General features: G+C 40.1%; 1 protein-coding gene across 6 annotated transcripts in view; it reads left to right on the top strand.

Annotated features, from left to right (window-relative positions):
- The window catches only part of LOC124154020 (mitogen-activated protein kinase-binding protein 1), a 361316-nt gene that overhangs the window by 254504 nt on the left and 87085 nt on the right, over window positions 1-19727 (top strand). For all 6 annotated transcript variants that reach the window (XM_046527500.1, XM_046527501.1, XM_046527502.1 and 3 more), the window contains one exon: window positions 7606-7840. In XM_046527500.1, the coding sequence (XP_046383456.1) occupies window positions 7606-7840 (235 nt within the window). The remainder of the gene's footprint in view (window positions 1-7605; window positions 7841-19727) is intronic.

Here is a 19727-nt window from a genome sequence, read left to right as displayed (position 1 = left end):
TGGTTGTAGGCAACTTTGATTAATTGTTTCATTCCCTGTTAGGATGATGTCCTCGTGACGTCCCTTGTTAGGAGTTTCTTTCAAATGGCGAAAATCCCAAAAATGGATCTTGTTTCGATTGGGGTCATTTTCTGATGGTCACTACCAAGGCAACCAAAAGTAGTTGTGATTTTTTTGCAAGATGAAAAGCGCCGAATTCTGATTTTAAATGCTTATGATATTGTTTTTACTTGATATTGATGATTAGTACTGGCGCGGAAATTAAATAAATGATGTATACGTGCATCTTACCTTATATTGAGGCAGTTGGAGACTTCGGAGTCTGACGCCCCACGTATATTGCGCTTCTCTGTAATTTGTGTAATTTCAACGCGACAGGAATGCATAAAATGATGGGAATACGGATCTTCTATGACGGTAAACAAATTTTTTTGTGTAATATTGTTCAAAAATATTTATTAATATACACCGACCCATGTTTCGATATTAAACGTCCCTTATCAAGGAAATCCAGAGAAACTTGAGTGGATTGTTTAATGCATCATTTTATCAATCATTACTAAAATTACCATTGATAATAATTGACTTGATTTTATGTCTACGTTCATATGAAAATGTTATTGGTAAATATTGTCTTGTAATTTATTTGATGCCTAATGTCTTGACGATTGAATAACATTACGAAAATATTATAGCTGCTCTAATTGTTTGGATACACGTCCCTAGTGTATTCTTTAAGTCAATGAATTAGGAGTTGTAGGATCGGTTATGAGAGACGAAATGACCCGAGCGAAAGGTCAAAGTATCGATTCCCGTTTGATATCAACTCAGGGATATTCAATTTTGCGTAATGTTTGTGGAAATTCTCACCGGGTTTGGGAGAAAAGACCAGTTTTTTTGGCAGGGAATTTTGCTTTATCATCAGTTTGTATCTCGATAACATTTAAGTCTATTTATCAGATATTTTTCCAATTTTGCGTGGAAAAGGAGTGTATCGCAGTTTTGAATTTTAATCCACGTCTGCAATATTGCTGAAACAACGGCTTCTTTAGCGGTACCTATATACATTAATATCTATGACCATAATTCTTTATAGTTGGATACCGGTGTGTCCCTCTAAGAGTCTACGATCCCATCAGTCATAGGTCTTCCATAGCTCATAGCGGGGGCTCTTTTTAAAAATATGTCAATACCTAAAGTTTGGAATTAACTACATTTTAATGCTGTTTTTTATAAGCTTGTTGAGTCATTTTTCCAAAGAAGACCAATATTCTATTTTTAATTGTAATTATTTATTCCTTTTATCTGTTCTGGTTATATTTCCGACTGAATATAATCCCGAATACTGCGAATAAAATGATACAAAATAACTGGCTTTGGTCGAAATAGTGCATGAGAGGAAGGAGGAGAGAAATAACAGGTGAATGTAATAGGTTGTAAGTATCTTGTTGCGGAAGGAATTGTTCGATATGCGTGAAAACTTACCGTTATGAATAATCATCATTCCCGCTCAACCCGTACTTTTTCGTGACGAATTACTCGTTCTAAAAATTTTCAGGAATTAATAACCCTTGATAACTTTTACCTATACCTGATATTTGAAAAAGTTTTCTTCGTATTTCTCGTAAGTAAAATTTTTATGTTGCGGAAACGTTAACAAAGGTTTATTATATACATACCTCTAATATTTTAAGATGATGACATGAGTTCAAAACAAGTACTTCGTCGCGAAAAAAGGCAAAACACGACTGGTCTAGAGGAAACGAAGTGCACTTCTGAAGGTAGATTATTTAATTCATTTGTTGATAGTGGCCGTAAATAATATATATGCTTGATTTTTGAATCGTACCCCCATCTCAGTCCACTTCTTGAAGATATCAAGAAATATACAAGGCCCAATCCTATATCTCTGTTGCGTTTAAAACTGTGCGCTTCGATCCCTTTTGGACGGAATGCTTTGAACGCTTGCCCTTGTTACATTCTCATTAGAGAGAGCGTTTGCACACTCGAATCGCCCCTGCATTCCTTTCCCCTATCATATTTTGGAATCGAGCCCACTTATTCGCTCGCTTTCGAGTCTCGCGGGGATCTCTGGCCGGGTGAGACAGAAGGAGAGCCGCCTGAAAAGCAATTTCAATTGCAAATTGTCCGCGTTCCCCCGAAAGTTGGTTCAGTTTTTGAAAAAAAAGTCTTCGTCTGGATGAAAAATGAAATATGTGTGCATCATATAGCTGAATGAAAGCTCTGTTGGGAATCGGTAGTCCATAAACGTTCGGAGATGCTGCGGGCCTTCCATTTGAGGCGGATTATCTTTTAGGTCAGTGTTCTTGATTTCGTTGCAAAAAATAAATTTATTTTCGCGAACAGGTTAGCGGGTTGTGCAGAATTGGCCCATATAAAGGAGCTTATGTTTTTGGTGATGCTTCCGTCAAAATTCACCTTGACTCATTGGATAAATAGGTATATTTTGTATTTATCATATTAGATGGATATTAAAAATTACGCTTTTTTTCGAAATGGAGGGGTTCTTGAAGTATCTTTATTAGTAACTACGTGATTATATCTTTGCATATTTTTTTAGTATTCAAGCCAACAAAACCTCGTTAGTCGTTGTTGCTGTATGCGTGTGTAATGACACTTCGACCCCTTGTGCACGGAATGCTTTGAACTTTGAATAATATGCGAAGTAACTTCTGTGTGTCTTTTTAAATAGTTCTTTTTAGCCGAGGCAGGTGAGGAGTAAATACTTAGCGGTGCTTTATTTGTCACATACTCTTGTTTTTCAGTTTTGTAAGAACGCACTATTGTACGAAAATGGATGTAGCTTGAATCGTTGTAGCTTAATGAAATCGCAGTGCTCAGTTTTGTAGTTAATCAGTTTCGAGTAGTAAGGGTTCCACGTTATAATTTGCAGATTTCCGTGCGGAAAAAAAACTGGGCTATCTATTACCGAAGTGGTGAGCGCGAGTTGGTACTATGAAGCCTTTTTGGGTCATGCGCTCGATATTAAGCTTGCAATCGCGAGAAAATGGAAATGTTCTGCACGCTTGAAGGAATCTGAACTATTCTCGCGGTACTCCATCCCTCATGTTCCGCTGATGTTTTTTTTTCTCAAACGTATTGCAAATGGTAGTCTTCTAATCTCGGCTGTGCGCTCGCGTTTGTATTAATCAGTGACGAAGAACTTTTTTTCATACCTGCAATCATTGGACTTAACTAGGGTATTATCCATTCATGCATTGGGTGTGCTTTCTCTGCAAAATTCTTGGAACGTCCATCGTTTTTTTTCAGAACCGTGTACGAGAAATGTTTGAATAGGGATCACTTAATTCTTCATCTTGTTCAAGCGACTCCTGCCTTTGCCGTTGCGAAATATAGAGTGTGGACTGATGTATCAATAATATTTGAGTGGCGCTTGGTTTTCAGCTATAGACCACGGCTTATTCCACCATTGAAAACGCTATGCTTGTACGAGGATACGCAGCGCTGAGTATTTTCCCGGTGCATCCGAGTACTAATTTCAACGGTGAGTTTGATTCCTCGACCATGAGATTTCGAGTGTAGTGGAGTACGAGATTCAGGGTATATGAGTTTTGTTCGTTCTTTATAGTTGACTTGTAAGCATAGCCGGTAAATCTTACTTGGTCTCAGTTTATTTTACCCTTATATTCGGGTAATATTTTACTTTTATTCCATCGAACCTATTTCAAATCCTACTCTAGGGATTTTCATTCTCAGACTTGACGCAAAGTGACGTCAAATAATTTTATTCGCAATTTAATACCGTATATTTACATGATTGACTGAGAATAAATTTTCATTGAATCAACTCAAGCTCTTTTGGCTCGGGTTCTGAAAAACATAATGGCACGGTACGCTTATTCGGATTCCAGCGGTAGTCGGGCCAACAGGTTCGTATGGAGTAATAGAGAAAATATTTTGTGGCGGATTCTTGTATTAATGGCTATCAAAATGGCCGTAAGCGGATATATCGCAATTGTATTTTTTTTCTTTTTTTCGCGTGGAATCATCATGTAAGCCGTTGGTTATCATCTTGAAATTTTCATGGTGCGTGGAATTTATTAAGGTGAACATATTTTCAAATAAGTTCACTAGATTCAGGCGTTAACTGGTGGGTTAAGTTCGGCGTATTTAAAAAAAAGATGGCAGCACTTTTCCACAATATTTTAATGCGTACTAATTGTTAAATTAAAATATTGCGGAAAAGTCCCACCATATTTTATTTAAATATATTTTAGAATGTAAAAAAATACATCTGAGGTAATGCTTAGTCGAATATTTCGAATTTGCGAAACAGCTCAATGTTGACGAAGGCATTCCATGTGTGTCCTTTTGACTATCATACTTTTATTTGGTCGTGCGGGATTGACGTGTCCTCTGAAACCCGTTTAAGATTTTAAATGATAAGTCCTTGGTCTTATCATTTACAACCTTAGCGCAATGGAACACTCGCGGTGTGATTGGAAGGAGAGGCAATTGAAAATCGGTCCATTCACGGATTCCGTTGATCGTTGTCCGAGGAGGTTCGAGGCGGATATTGGTCGTGGCGCGTGGTGTGAGCCGGACGGTGTGGATTTACGTAACGGTCTCCCGGTTCATCGGAGGGAGCGTGTGCCTCGTGGCCCGCAGTGAGGACGTATTCGTCGCGTCGGTGGCTTGGGTGCTGCGGTCGCAGGAGTCGGCACCCCCTTGAGGGCAATGCACCGGCCGTAGTCGCTTGATTCTCGGATGCCCCTCCGTGCCGTGACATCACACGCCGAGGTCAGCCGACTCTGCACCCTCGTCTCAATGTGCCTCCGCAAACGGTTGTGCGGTTTCTTCCCCTGGATCAATTCTTCGGAGCAAGTGCTTGTCTTGCTTCTTTGTACCGAGTAATCCGCGAGTAGGCTTAGGTCCACGCTCAGGTCATCGGCATTTGTCGACGAAGCTATAAGCTGAAGTTAATGTGCGTTAATCCCAGTTGGTACGTAACCGTGGGTTTGCGGTTGTCTTACGAATTCCCCAATTACAGACATTGAGATTTGATCGATGTGACGGCTCGGATTTGTTTTGTGAAATTTTCTCTCCTGACATATTCATTATAGAAAATGCGTCTTTCCTCAATTCCTTAGTAATATTTTTAGTTCCTTATTATGGCGCAGGTTTGAGTGTCATCACAATAATTTTTTTCATCTCCTAGTTCTAGTATTCTTAATCCATTCGTGGATAACATGTATAGCTGTTACGGAGATTAATAGAAAGAAAATCAGTAGAATAAATAATAGAATTAAAAATCGATAGAATAAATTTTATAATTAAAAATAGCCAATATGGGTAACGCATCTTGCATGATGAGGAGGAGGGAGGTCAAAAAGGCTTCAGATCGAAGACTGAATGCATATAATAAAGTGCGATTTGAGTTCAATCGGCACCAAGGCTTAGAGAAATTTAAAAGGAGAGGAGGATTAATTAAAAGGCTGACGTCAACCAATTTTAAAGTCGCATGACTTGCAAGCATATGAGGAAGTAGTGGGTTTTTAAAACTAAGGTTATCACTACTTTTTTGCTCCGAAATCGCGCCATGTATTTTACCAATTTGGCTCTGAATATCTGGTAGGTGCAGACTAATTACGTTATTTATGTTACATTAAGACCCAGCCAACTTAGTCAATATAAATCCAAATCCCACGCAGGAGTTGATCTCGTTTCCTCGAAATCGGTTCTCTTGTTGGGCGTGGAACATGAAATTACGGGGCAGATATCCCGCTGCTCATCATAGACGGAAATTTATCGCTAAAGTAATTTCCAGAATCTTGGTTCATGACTACATCCGCCTTCTACCCCCGTAGATGCGTCACTCGCTGCTGTGGTTTCGCAATCACCGCCTCTCACGTCGGAAAATCATGCTCTGAATTTATAGCCCTCATTATCGGAGTAATAGGGTGAACTTTTTGTTATTCTTCTTCAAAATGTATCTACGTAACTTCTTCACCGTGTAGTAAATGTACTGTGCAACAAGAAATTATCCCTGTATCACTCTTAGTCTTTGGATGCTTAGCAAGTGTGCTGAGCTTTTGAAAAATATTATTAATCCAAATATTTTCTCGTCACCTTATATCTAAAGCTTGGAAATTAATTTTATTGTATTCTACAAAAGCCAGAGGAAATATTGCATAGTTAACGTTATTTAATGAAAATAACTTTTCTGCAACTGATACGCCGGGAAAACCTAAGATCATACAAAATAACTTATAAATTGCATGAGATTTATCTATCCTGGTCAACATTTCCGTTTTATAAGGCTCTAATCGATTTTTTCGGGAATTTAGAAAAGATAAATCATTTGATAAATATTGTTGTAAGTCTATGAAAATCCATCTTTTATAATTTTATTGAAATTGTCAATTAATGCGGTTAAAATCACATTAATTAAGTCCTCAGCCCACGGTCTAAGCGACTGTGTTGGTCATACTTCTACTGCTTACGAAGCCAATTTATGTCTCTACTAATTAGCCTAAATTTTGATGGAGCAATTAATTACACCCATTCCCAAGTTTATTCTATGGTATTAAATTCAACCTGCTTAGTTTCCACATCCTAGTAATCCTTAATTGAGACTGTATCTATTCCTTGAAAGTTCTTATAATATGCATTTGTATCATTTTTAGAAAAATCGTTATCTTTAAATGGAATGATATTTAACTTGTTGTTGGTAAAATATGTATAAGAGATACTAATTATTGCTGAGGTGGTGAATGAGTGACATGTTTGAATTTTGTCACATTTATCGACTGCGTTTGAAGAATTATCTAATTTTGCATGAAGATGTGAAAACTTGGCTATGATGAGTTTGGGAAAATCAATATCTTATCTGATGGATCATGGTCAATTTTTATTTTTTTTAAATTTCTATACTCAATTTATATAAGTATTTACTTGATGTACTCGAGATCAATTTGACTTTAAAATTTAATCCACATTTTGTGTTTTAAGTCAAAAGTAATGCATATCCATTAGGTAGAAGTTTTCCGAGGTCTTCCATGAGGACATCGAAAGAATGCAATGGAATACCTTCTAGTGTATGAAGCAAGAAAACTGATAAAGCAATTATTTTTCTCTTTATGTGCTTATTACTTTGTATAAATGAAATAAGTAATAGCTTACAACTTTACATTTTTGATCAAGTGTGAATATTCCTTAAGTATGAGCTCAATTCTGTGTAAAAGTGTTTGTGGATTTGTGTCTTCTTCTTCTTTCGCTGCAGCTTAGTTCTCATTAGGGTTCGCTATTCCTGTCCAGTCCCCTTCAAGTCACTCGGACCTTGGTCTCCCTTTCAGTCAATTCCTTCTCCCTCAAATCGTTCTTGACACAGTCCCTGTCTTCTCCTTGTTCCTTTCCCTTCCACTGGAAAATTTTGAATTCTGTTCCCCACATACTCCTAATCCTTTCTTAAAATATGTCCGAACCATTGCATTCTTCCCCATTGCGCCTTTCTTGAGACCTCAGCAACTTCTGCCATCTCTCTTATCGTCTTATTCCTAATTTTATCTCATCTTGTTTTTATCTGTGGGTTTTCTTATAGTTTGAAAATTTTTCTCTCCGCAGATGCACCGTGGTGTTGTTCAACCCTCGCAAGAACCGCCAGTCGCACCTGCTCAATGGGTCCCGAAAGGCTATCACATCGCTGTCCTTCTCGGCGGACGGCAGGTACATCGCGACCGGGGAGTGCGGCCACCTCCCCTCGGTGCGGGTGTGGGACCTCGCGGCGGCCGCCAGCGGCGACCAGTCGGCGGCGCAAATTGCCGACTTCCCCGGCCACAAATACGGCATCAACTGCGTGGTGAGTGATATAATTTAAGTCTATAATAAGTCTTCATTTATTCGTGGAAATTTGGTGCAATTATTCGAAAATGAGATAGTGCGAGCTGTTGGGCGAGCTTTGAATGAATTGCAAAATTAAATCTCATTAGGTTTTGAAAAACTATTCAAACTATCATTAGTAGACACTGTCAGAAATTAAGTAAGGCCTGGGATGCCATTTTATAGGTTTTATCCAAATCCGATGGAATTGAATTTGAATGTTTATCGACTGCGTTTGCGCGCCTGATGGTGGCATTCTAAAAAAGTGTTCATAGACGTTTATCGTTTAAAAAGTCAATACTTAAATTTTTCTATTTTTGTGTGCTGGTCTACAGCAATAATCAGGCTCGGTTTATTTTATTAATGTCGCGGTCGGTATTCGACGCTGGAAACATCATGTAATGACAGTCTGGAGCTAAATTATTACCCTTTGGCCTCGGTCATTTCTGTATGATGTGATTGTCATTTTTTCCTATCATTAGGTGCGTAAAGCGTTCTAGCCAATTCGGAAATCCAATTAGGTGTAAACCATCTTATGTGTAGGCACCCCTGGTATTTATGTTTTCAGTAGCCGCCATTCTTATCTGTTTACACTCATCAAACTGGATTTCTTTGAAATTGTTAGGAAATTCTTAGGTATTGTCAATGTTGGTTGGTATATATTTCCACAAATGTTGGTAAAAGGGGTTGTGAGGGTAATTTGGATTCCGAAGTTCTTCATTTGTACGATTAAAGATCGTTTTTTATCCATCAGGTCGATTTTTTTCTTTGAAGCTATTTGTACAGTCTATCTCTATTATTTGCCTGTTTTGCCCGTGAAAGTAAATTGATAGAAAACGAGCATATGGCGCATAAGTTCTTGAAAGCCAATCGCCTCCATGTACTCAATGTGAAGATAAATTGCAGCTGCCTCATTGTCATCATTTGCAACCAAAAGGTAAACACCGAGTGACTGCGGTGAGCGAAATGCTGAATAATTTAGTTCCTATTTTCCATCTCCGTAACTAATGAACAATCCAACCACGCAGATAAGCGGGATGTATCCCTCGAAACGTCGTGCGTGTGTTTTTGAACGAATTTAAATCATATGCACTTGAGTGTTTGAATTTCTCATTTTTCATGGCGATGATAGCCTCATTTTTATTCACCTCAGTTCGCAGCACCTGTGCGGTATATTGCGAGTGGTAATTTCATTGCTAAATGCATGCAAGGAAAACAAACGGAGGAGTATGAAGTGAAACGAATCAAGACCTTATTTCTCCTTGAAATATTTCATTGTACCCGAATATTCCCTGCCAATGTCGGACTTCTTTTTTCATTCTTTTCACAGTTGCTACATCATATATCACTATGGTCTAGTGTAATTCACCCGAGACACCAGTCGAAGGCTAGCATCTATTATGGTTAGAAATAAGTCTAATATCCTAAGGTCAACCTGTAGTCGAATATCGGATTATGTACTTTACAAATGGTATATTTTCTGCCGTCGGTACATGTATTATGCATGCATTATTACATTTTGCACTCCGCTAGGCACCACATGCAAACATTAGCAAACATGTCATATGCAATCCAGTATAATGGGGTTGTTGCGCTCTTACTTATATCCGAGAAAGGAACTTTTCCTGTTCCATGAATTGCCAAGATTTGCTGAAAATGAATCGAAGAGAGGACTATAAAATACCTTATTGATTTTAGTTAAAAGAGCGAATCTGTGGAGGTTTACTGCATTCTTAAATTTATAACCGAAAATGAAATATGAAAAAGCATATGCATGATTAGATAGAAGGATATGTGTGGAAGTGTTTCGCATTTATAATGAAATAATGAGCAATAGGAACTTCCCACACAAAAGGATGATCACCGTTTTCCAGGCTGTTTGCGAAGTCACCATCGCTTATTCTTTCGTTATGGTTGAGAATCAAACTTGCGAGCATCCTCTCGAGAATTACGACTCCTTGAATTCGTATTACAATTCCCTTCGTTTTGTGTTGTAGGGAGAAACCTAGAGATTTATGTGTGAATGTAGGTGAGCAATACTTGCCGAATTCAACTTTTATTTCGTGGAACTTCCCTTGTACGAATAAGGGAACCTGAGAAAGCATCTGAAATGACTCACGCACGGTGTCGAAGGACCTTAGTTTCACATACTCCACTCTGCAACCAGTTCAAGGTTACTCGTTTGCTCGAAGTGATGATCGAATTTTTTTTTCTCTTAGCTCATCCAAGTGTGTTTGCTGGATATATCATGCTTGCTTGTGATAAGTCAAGAATTGCCGTTGCGGAACGTGATAATCGTGTTCGTGACGATGAGAGAAGAAAGTGAACTCTCACGAAAGTGTCGATAGACGTTATCCTGGATGCGTGTTTTCACACTTAATAAACTTTCCGCAACGATACCAACCGTGTCGTGCCCGATTTTAGCGACTACTCATCACGTTTCTTAAGCGGCGCTTCATTTTCTCAGCCGCCTCCGCTTATGAAAATTGGAATTCGTTTTCGTTTGTGCATATATCGTGCGAAAATGTCGTCGGCTGTTTTGGGTAGAGAGATCAACGATGTCGCAAAAAAAAATCGATCCGGTGGAACTCCTCCAGGAATCGTTTGAAAAGTGAAAGTTTCTCTGTAGCCGGCTTGCCCGTTTATTCTGAGTCGAGTTTCATACCTTGGGGAAGGGTGGTAATTTTTCATCGCGCTCCGGATTATCGGTGCCAATAAGCGCAGGGCGGAGATCCGTTTACTGGTTCATTTCTCATTTTCGAGCGCACTTAGGCATTCCCACAGTTTTTTACATGCGCTCGAACGGACTTTCTACGGTAGCCTTGTGACACGACTCGAAACTGCCGTCATATCCTCCGCAGATGGTGTTCATGAGAACTTTATTTTTAACTAAGGATTCTGAAATACTTGGGAAATGCTTAAACTGTTATTTGCAGATTTTGCAAACCCGCTGTGTGTATTTACAAACCGACGAATCATTCTCTTTGAGACTCTCCAAATGCACTGGATGAGTTTTTTTTTGTAATAGCCTATCGGTTGAATAGTTTCTTATTCTTGAAATTAAGTGTGCTATCTCTTTTATCCCACGTGCGAGCGTGTTAAATTGATGCTATGAAAAGAATAGTACTGGTTATTTGGCTTCATCGACAGGGCTTATAGCCAATGGCTGCTTTTATCCCTTCAATTCATCACTGTATTTAATTTCTCTTCATATGAATTAATATCGTCGGCCCCGGTGGCGGCGGGGTAACGTTCTCGCCTGCCAAACAAGAGGTCGCGGGTTCGAGTCCCGCCTGGGTAGGTTTCCCCGGTCCAGGGCATGGTCGTTTGTGTACGTTTACTTGTTACATTTGTTGAACACCCCGGTGTAAAATGGCCTACAAGAGCTGTATCCGGTGGTTTGAGAATAAAATTAAAAAATTAAAAATTAAATATTGTTTTAAAGGATGATCTATGTGTGATTCATAATATTAAGCGTGGCTTCATAAACGCTGGCGAACGCAATACGTAATTTTTTTTACTTAGTGAACAGAATATTTGTCAGTGTAATTTACCTATACTGATTGTCGTATGTTTTTAGGTATAATTATAGTTTTTAATGCTTTTGAATGTTCTTCTATGCTTCCAGTTTCTGGTCGTTAGTTACATTCTGTCATCTGCAATAGCGGTCGGGAGACTCATGTCACCTCACGAAGTGGTGCCCATACTTCACTCAAAGGTTCGCTACTAAAATGATTGCCCGCGTTTTAATACTCACAATTGTCAGTAATGACCACTCCCGACATTGACGAGTCGTAATGATATTCCTTTCACTCACAAATCCCTTCGTGCAATAAAACCCCGACCCCAGTTGCATTGCGTAGCCTTCTATTTCAGCCTGGTTGACGTTGTTGTTCTCCCTGCATCACATCTCTGCGTTGCATCGTTGGGCGTAATGTTGTTTAAACGCGAATGAATGCTTTTGTCTGTGTCGAGTTTATTAATTAACCGTGAAACACTGGACAATATTAATTGTGCAGGCGTTGATAGTTCACCGTTGACGAAGGCCGAGGTCCTCCCTTTTGTGCATGCAATCCGTGGTGGATAAAGCCTCCCGTAACGCGTCGGTAATCGAAAAAAGTGGTCTGATGACGGGGACGTTTCCCTTGTGCATCCATCGCTATTGTTCGCTTTCCTTGTCAATGTCTACCTTTCATCACTGCGTCAACCACAATGGTGGTGTAGTTGCGCGTCCTAGCCTTGAGCTATTCCTGTGCATGAACTTGTGTTGGATAATGGTAACGCCTTATTTATTGCTTTTCATCCCTTTTTAGTATCGGAAGTCTCTTGCGGGTCATTCATCAAAGTATGCTGGTAGATGTTGGAAAACAAAGCCATTTGGTTGTGAAAAGTAACCCACCCATAATGTCTATCACATTGAGTTTTCCCCATTGTTAATCCCAAGATTACTTGTTTCATGCAAATGTTCACATATCAGGATAAGTTATTGTGAATATGCATGGAATGGTGCGAGGTTTTCTGACTACACCAAGTTTTGTATGGGTTGTTCATTACGTTAGTCCGACTGTATACGTTCAGAATTTACCTCGCTTCTACCGTATTTTACATTTAGTATAGTTTTTGCCTGATTACATTTTCAAATATTCTTCCTCTTCGTTGGATGATTGCTCATGATTAGAGATTGATTTTATCATTACCAAATAAACTCTTCGTTTCACAAATCATTTAACTCGTAATGATTTTGAAATGTTTCTGGGCGTTAACAGAGTGCCAGATCCGATTATTTCGTCCCGTTTATTTTTCTGGCGCGTAGGAACATTCCTGAGTATCTGGCTGTCATCAAAAGAGCCCTATTTCAAATTGAAATGGTAAAGATTCATTAGTTAATTAGTTGGTACTCTTGCTACGTGCTGGTATGTGTTAAATATCAATTAGCTCGTGAGCAGATCTATAGTGCTAGACTTGAATGCTCGATTAATTTTCGGTGTCATTTTGGCTGTCGCAAGCGTTCGCAGTCCTCGACTTTGCGAGTGCTTACTCGGTAAAACCTACATTTTGCATTTGTTAGTTTTTTGGGAATATCTGCGCACCGTATGATACTAGTCGTGCATTTCCTGCTGCTGTTTGCCATTGTCTTCGTCCCGTTACTAGAGATAACGAAGTGAGTGAAGTGGCATGGAGGAAACTATCCTTTTGAAGGCGGCTCACGTCCTCTTGTGCTTCTGGAGAACGTGATTGCGTTGCTGACGTCGCGTCGTAGCAGAATGGCTGTCACTTCGTGGTAGTCCGCGGCTCTCAAGGCCCGCCTTATTTGTGTTCAGAACTTCATTAGCTCATTTTAAGGACTTTGGTGGACCTATGTAGGCAGATAATTCGCTGATATACTTATGAATGTAATGCTGGTAATTTTTAAATTTCTATGTAAGAGATCTGAGGTCTTACGGGGAGAATCATCGCAAAATATTATCCCGCTTAAACAAACGACACTAGGGGATGAAGTCAGTGTAGTGAGCTGAAAAATTGCTATACGTTCATACTTAGTTCATGCAGTTCATATTTAGTGAAGGAAACATCGATGGGCTTAACGCAATAAAAAGGTGAACTAACACATGTTGGGCAGTGATGGCGATAAGTATTGACAGTAAATAACCAAAATCCGTGTGAAAATGCTCCTATCCTTCCTCAATTTTGATCAACCGTGACAGTGAAGATTAACGTTTGGTGTTATTCCTTGAAATGTTCGGCAATGGCTGTTTATTTAACCTTAAACCTTACTATTCTCCCACTATTAATATTAATGCACCTAAAACTTCAACTTCAGTATCGAATCGAAATCGTATCAGGATCGAAACACGGGATTTAGAATTTTTTCTATCCAGTTAAATCCAAGAATTTTTCAACCTATTCCCTGGCCGAGTGAAGAGAGCGCTTGGCTATCCATCGAAATGTCCTCGGTTCAGATCTCAGGTGAAGAATTCGTACATCCTCCTCACAAAAGTCCTCGAAGCCCCCCTTAATGCGAAATGTGACATTCACACGCCCATGGCTTAGTCTCTTATTTATATCTTGTCTGTGTAACTTTTTTATTTTTTTATTGCCACTCCTCCGAAATCAGCACTATTTTGGGCTTTACGTCATGGTTTTCATCACGTGTAACAATTGAACTTACGCAAACAATCATGCCCTTGATAGGGGCAACCTAACCAGGTGGAACTCGAACCCGCGACCTTCGGTTTGGCAGGCTAGGACTTAACCTCGCCGTTAACGAGGCAGGAGCATGGTTCACCTGGGATTTGAACCCGGGACCATTCCACATATAGCCAAGCGCTCTACCCACTCGGCCGGAAAAATAATTTAAAACATTCTTCAATTTTAATAAATTGAAAAAACTCCAATGGAGGTGTTTCTATCGGCTAGGGTTTGAGATGCAGTAATGAGAATAGTGAGGTTTCGGAATGGAGACTTGAGTTTTACATGCCATCCAACGGGAGTATCTTCCTCATTGAGGTCCGGTCCTCAGTGAAATCCAGTGTTCCTCAACTAACTCATGCGTCGTTGTCTCAAAGTTGGCTCAATTCCCAGTCGTCCCTTGTGTCCTTCGTGATGGTCCCTCATCGCGGCTCATGAGGGTGCTGGAAATGTGGAAGGGTCGAGTGGTGCGGTGAAAATGAATTTAAAAAAATATCTCGCCTCTCCAACGCGTGGAGTGGGAAAAATGAGAGCGATTGAGGGAGTGAGAAAAAATTGCGACATTCGTCCGTGTGCCACATATGGTGGTCGCGCGACATCTCCGGGGACCGTGGGAGGGAGCGGGGGGAGTCACCTTTCCCGCGCTCGAGGTACGCCGTCCGCGACAGAGGCGGATTTAGGGGGGGGGGAACCCGGCCCTCATGACCCTCCCACTTTTTATCAAAAATATTTTATTTTTATTAGTTTAATAGCGTTTGTATCCTTCAATGTCTAAAAATTGTTCTATTTCATCAGTTGTCAAGAATTAAAAAAATTACATTTCAGGCTCCAAAATGCGTGAAGAATGGATATTTCAAATTTCTTTACACGGGAGAACGCCCCTCTCTCTCGGGGAGCATTCTCTACTCTCCGGGCTCATGTCATGACACTCCCCCCCAAAATTTGATGCTGAATCCGCCTCTGCGTTATGCTTCCCACGAAGGATCGAAAGAAGTTAAACTTTTATTTAGTTTCGTGCGATGACTTCTTTGTCTATACGCTGAGAGATCAGGCTGGTGTTGCCCACTCATCCGTGTACCCTGGTTTAAAGTCCCACAGTAAAATCAAGGTTCGCCACCATAAACCCCATGGTTCCCCCGAAGGATTGAATGACGTAAAAAAATACATCCTGTTGGACCATGCGATGTCTTCGTTGTCTAAACGTTAAGGAATCAGGCTGTTGTTTTGACCAGATTGTTGGCTACTCGTTTTCTGTGGACCAGGGCTCAAATCCTGCTTAATTTTTAATTGGAATAGCGTTGATCTTTTCTCCTCTACTCATTTTGACGGAAATATGTGCTTTGTTTATACTCCCGGCGGTGGTGGAGACTGCCGGAATCCTGCGTGAGTGCTTTGTGGAGGACTATTGGACCTTGAGGACTCTAGTCGGATGGCACGTAAACCCGTGATCCTCCTGGCACCTTTCGATTAGAGCTGGCTGGCGTCGGGTTTCTCTCCACCCTTCCCATTAGCGCATATGATCTGAGATATCAGCCGCTTCCTCCGAATAGCTACATTTCAATCCCTTTAATCATCGCATATGGTGCATTTTTTCAATGTGTGCTGCAATTGAAGCCATGAAGTAAGCTTGATTTGTGGGGAATAGATTTTTCTCGGAATATTTCAGAGGAAATGCGTTATCATGCTTTCTTTGTATGTACTCGAAATATCGAATATATCGTATATTCAGCTCTAAAATAACGTTCTATCTTGTTCCATTTGTTTTTCCTTTTCTCAGAGCTCATTGCTTTTCAATGTGTATAATGTTATTTCGATTGTAAATCAAACTTTTTCTATTTGTCCTCGAATTGATTAGCTCCTACTAACTGATGAATTGATAGCGTTCCTCTTTCGCGTAGATAACGAAATGAAAAAAAAAAAACGTTCGGAAGCTATCGAAAATCACCCTTCAATAATAGAAGAAACTAGGTCAACTTCTTTGTAATAGAGTCCAATTTCGCGTCTAATCAATTACTAATCTTTTCCGTCTTACAGTGTATCTCCTATCAATTTATGTCGCATTCTAAGGATTGTGTATTAAGGTGGATTAGTTTTGTCATTTTTCCTCCGAACAGATTATGAAGTAATCTTGCCTTTGTTCTCGAATAAAAATGACTCACTGTAGTTATTTAGGCTTGAAAATATGAATTTTCGCTAAAAAATGCCAGCTTCCTAGAAGTGTCCAGTGGTGATAATATGATCGTCCATAACCTGCATATATGCTGGACCATTTTCACCAAAATTACCTCCCTGTTTTTGTATTATTCAATACGTTTTATCGTATCGTTTAATTTAGTGTAGACAATTATCGAAGTACGTTTCAGGCATTTATTTGGAAATAAATGGAGTATATTCAAGGTATACATACTCGGGTTAACTAGGATTTTACTGAAGTGTTTGCCTTTCTTGATAGAGCGTGACGATGGACGTGAGCTCTATTCTCTGAAAATTCCCATGAAATTTGCTATTCTTTTTATAAATTCAGGAAAGACTAAAAAAGAATTTACTTGGCGTAGGTTTAAACGTATTTTGAACAATAGAATTTATTGACATATTCCTCATAGTTTTAGCATCGCACAAATCGTGAAATCGATTTTCGAGGACTTGCAATAGTATATTTATTGTTTCTCTCTACAGACAAAACTATCTTCTATATTACTGATTAATTTATTGAGAAATTGGAGCTTATACAAGCTATGACTATTTTAAGTCTAGTTATGCCATTCTAAGGGCCGGTTTTATATGGTATTTTCGAAATTTTGCATAGTATGAAAAGCTAAGTGAACGAATTCCTCCATTTAAGGTTATGAGTTTAAATAAACGTTACTCTGAGCTACTTCGCTCTGCTGTAACTTTCAAATGGTCTTATGTTACCATTATGAGTGTATCACATTCTGGTTAACGCTGATTAGATTTTATGAAACGGGCCCTAAGTTGCTGTGAACCAACATACGCTCTTTTTTAGTTTTTGATTTGGCCTCGACAACAAGTTGTCTCCAGACTCCTCTTGTCCTTCGCCATGTCAACCTGTCCCCCAAGTTTTCTTATGCCTTGGTCTTAGTAATCCCCGTCTTAGTCTTGGTTTTCCCCGTGGGAGCCTTCCGTATTGTTGACCTCTCATCACCCTTCTTATCATTGCATCCCTCTCCGGTCTTCTTACATGGCCAAGCCACCTAATTCTCTTATCACAGCCACAATACTCCTTCTTCAAATATTAACCCATGTATCCTTCTCAATATTTTATTTTCAAATTCAATTTACTTTTTCTGGGTCTGTTTTGCTAGGGTCCATACCTCCACCCCATACAAGAGAACTGGCTGTATTATGGCTCTTTATATTCTAACTTTCGTATTTTTTGACGGGAGTATACTCTTATTTTCTCTTATGCAATTTTTTTACCAGGAAATAATTTTTGACCTCGAAATTGTCTCGTCTTTTTACCTTATTGATACGAAATGCCGCATTGGACGGTTGCCCAACCATCCATACGCCCTCGGATAAATCCATATTAAATATCATTCAGTTCATGGCCAGAGTGGCCTCCACTTGCCAGGAGCCTTTCTCCAAACTGCGTGGATGACCCGTGGCGCCCCCGCAATTTCCCAAAACGCCTTCTCCGGGGGTGCCCCCGCTGAGAATCTCCGCTTCAAAACACCAACTTTATGTGGCGTGCATTCCCTCGCGTCTGCCATCACTTATCGATCGGTGGGCCTTCCTTCCGCGGATTTGGCAAATCCAACGCCCGCCCACACGGAAAGCCATCGCTTTCAACGACCGCGTACATATCCTTCCTCATCTCATTCTCCGTCACGTTCAGTCTTCTCACTTATGAAACAGTGGTGATTCGCCATTTATCTTATCGATCACTGTTTTCAAATCACAGTGTTTTTTCGGGCAATTTTGAACCATCCTCACCAACATCATTTGATTCTTAGCATATATGGTGGCGTGCGTGGGGTTATACCGATCATCTCTGATTCTCAGTCCGTTTATATATCTGGGAAAGATCACATAAAAAAATATTTGGTGGGAAACAATCATCCTTTTGCAGCTAGACGTAAATACAGAATATGTAAATTTAAGTTTCAAACATAACCCTTGGAAAAGCTTTTGTCCGAAAGCAGAGGCTATTCTACTGCAAATGAGAGTAATTGAAAATTGGTTGGTTGTGTTAGTGGCATAGATTTTTAATATAATTCTTAATACTCAATCGGCTGTTGTGTGGAAATCCTCGTAAGTTAAAGTCTCTGTCCATCGGATGAGATTCAAACCTATGTCCATGTTGCTAATACCAGGATCTTGTGTTCCGTAACCATTTTCTTTCTCTCTATATCTTTCTACGCTCCCAACCCGAACTGGACCATCCAGCTCGGCTTTCGATCGCTCCCTCGAATGAAGAGTTGTAAATTTGATGATATTTAATATCCATATTTTTTCATGCATACGAGTTATATTTGTCATTGGCCACTGTGTATTATAGACAGCCGACGCAATCATATCGGAAACGTCCTTAAATTAACAAGTGATGTCTTCTTTAGGAATAGAAACGCTAATAGAGTTTATTGTATTCTTATTACGTTTTCTTGCATTACAATCTTCATTTATCAGAAACAAAGGATTTCGTACTTCTTGTGATAAATTTTAATCCTTAGTAATAACAATTTTACCTCGGCGATTCATGTGAAATTTATGTCTCACTGAGCCCTAGGAAAACTCGCGCGAGGAATACCTGATGGTTACAATTTTGATATGGTGTGGATTAGTGCTCCTTTCTACCGAGCGAGAGTTAAGTTTTTTTTCATAGCTCTCGGCAGTACGGGATTTTGCGTTTGCCGTGGCCCTTCCCGTGGCAGCTACAGCCGCTGGGGGCTTTTTCGCCCGTTCTAACCTCTTGTGTGTGCCCGGCGGTGGCGTATGTCAGGATGTGGTTTTGTATGCGCGCAAGTGTGCCCGCCCGTGTGATCGCGGCGTGCATGCGCGGTGGGATATGCCTCCCGCGCCCTCCCGGAATTGAGGTCGCCCGTGAGAATGGAGCGGCCAATGTGCGCTGGCACTCCTCTTTCCCCGTCCCACTCTTACACGACCCCCCTTCCTCCCGCCGCTGGGATCGGCACCTCTCCCCATTCAGTCTTCATCTCCTCCGTTTTCGCCTACTCCTTTGCATCGGTCTGACAATGAGCCTCAACCTTTCTGGGCAGGCGTTTTTTTTTGGGTTTTCTACCGCTTTGCTGCTAAACGGAGTATTCAATCCTCGTCCGAAGTAATGTATGCACTCGGATAACAAACAGAAAAAGTCTATCCAATCCTCTCAGAGACTCCGCGGGGAATATCCTTACCTTTTGGGTTTTACGCCTAGTTAGGTGATATATTATACCGATATTTCGATGGTCACGTTGTCATTCTGTCTTCATCTTCTCCGCATTCGCGGTCTGAGTCCTAGCCTTTTTGGGCGGATGTGGTAGATATTTCTGCCGCATGTTTGTGTTACTTAGGACCGAAGTATTCATTGCTCGTCCGAAGTACTGGATATCCTCGGAAGGTAACCAGAAAAACCTATTCCATCCGCTCAGAGACTCCGCGGGGTAAAACTCCTAACCTTTCGAGTTTTCCACCCAGTCAGCTGGTATTTTTCTATAAAA

Source organism: Ischnura elegans, chromosome 2 (assembly GCF_921293095.1).
Source record: "Ischnura elegans chromosome 2, ioIscEleg1.1, whole genome shotgun sequence".
In the NCBI taxonomy this organism is placed as follows: Eukaryota; Metazoa; Arthropoda; class Insecta; order Odonata; family Coenagrionidae; genus Ischnura; species Ischnura elegans.
The sequence above is the reverse complement of the archived record's forward strand: the minus strand, read 5'-3'. Positions and strand labels throughout refer to the sequence as shown.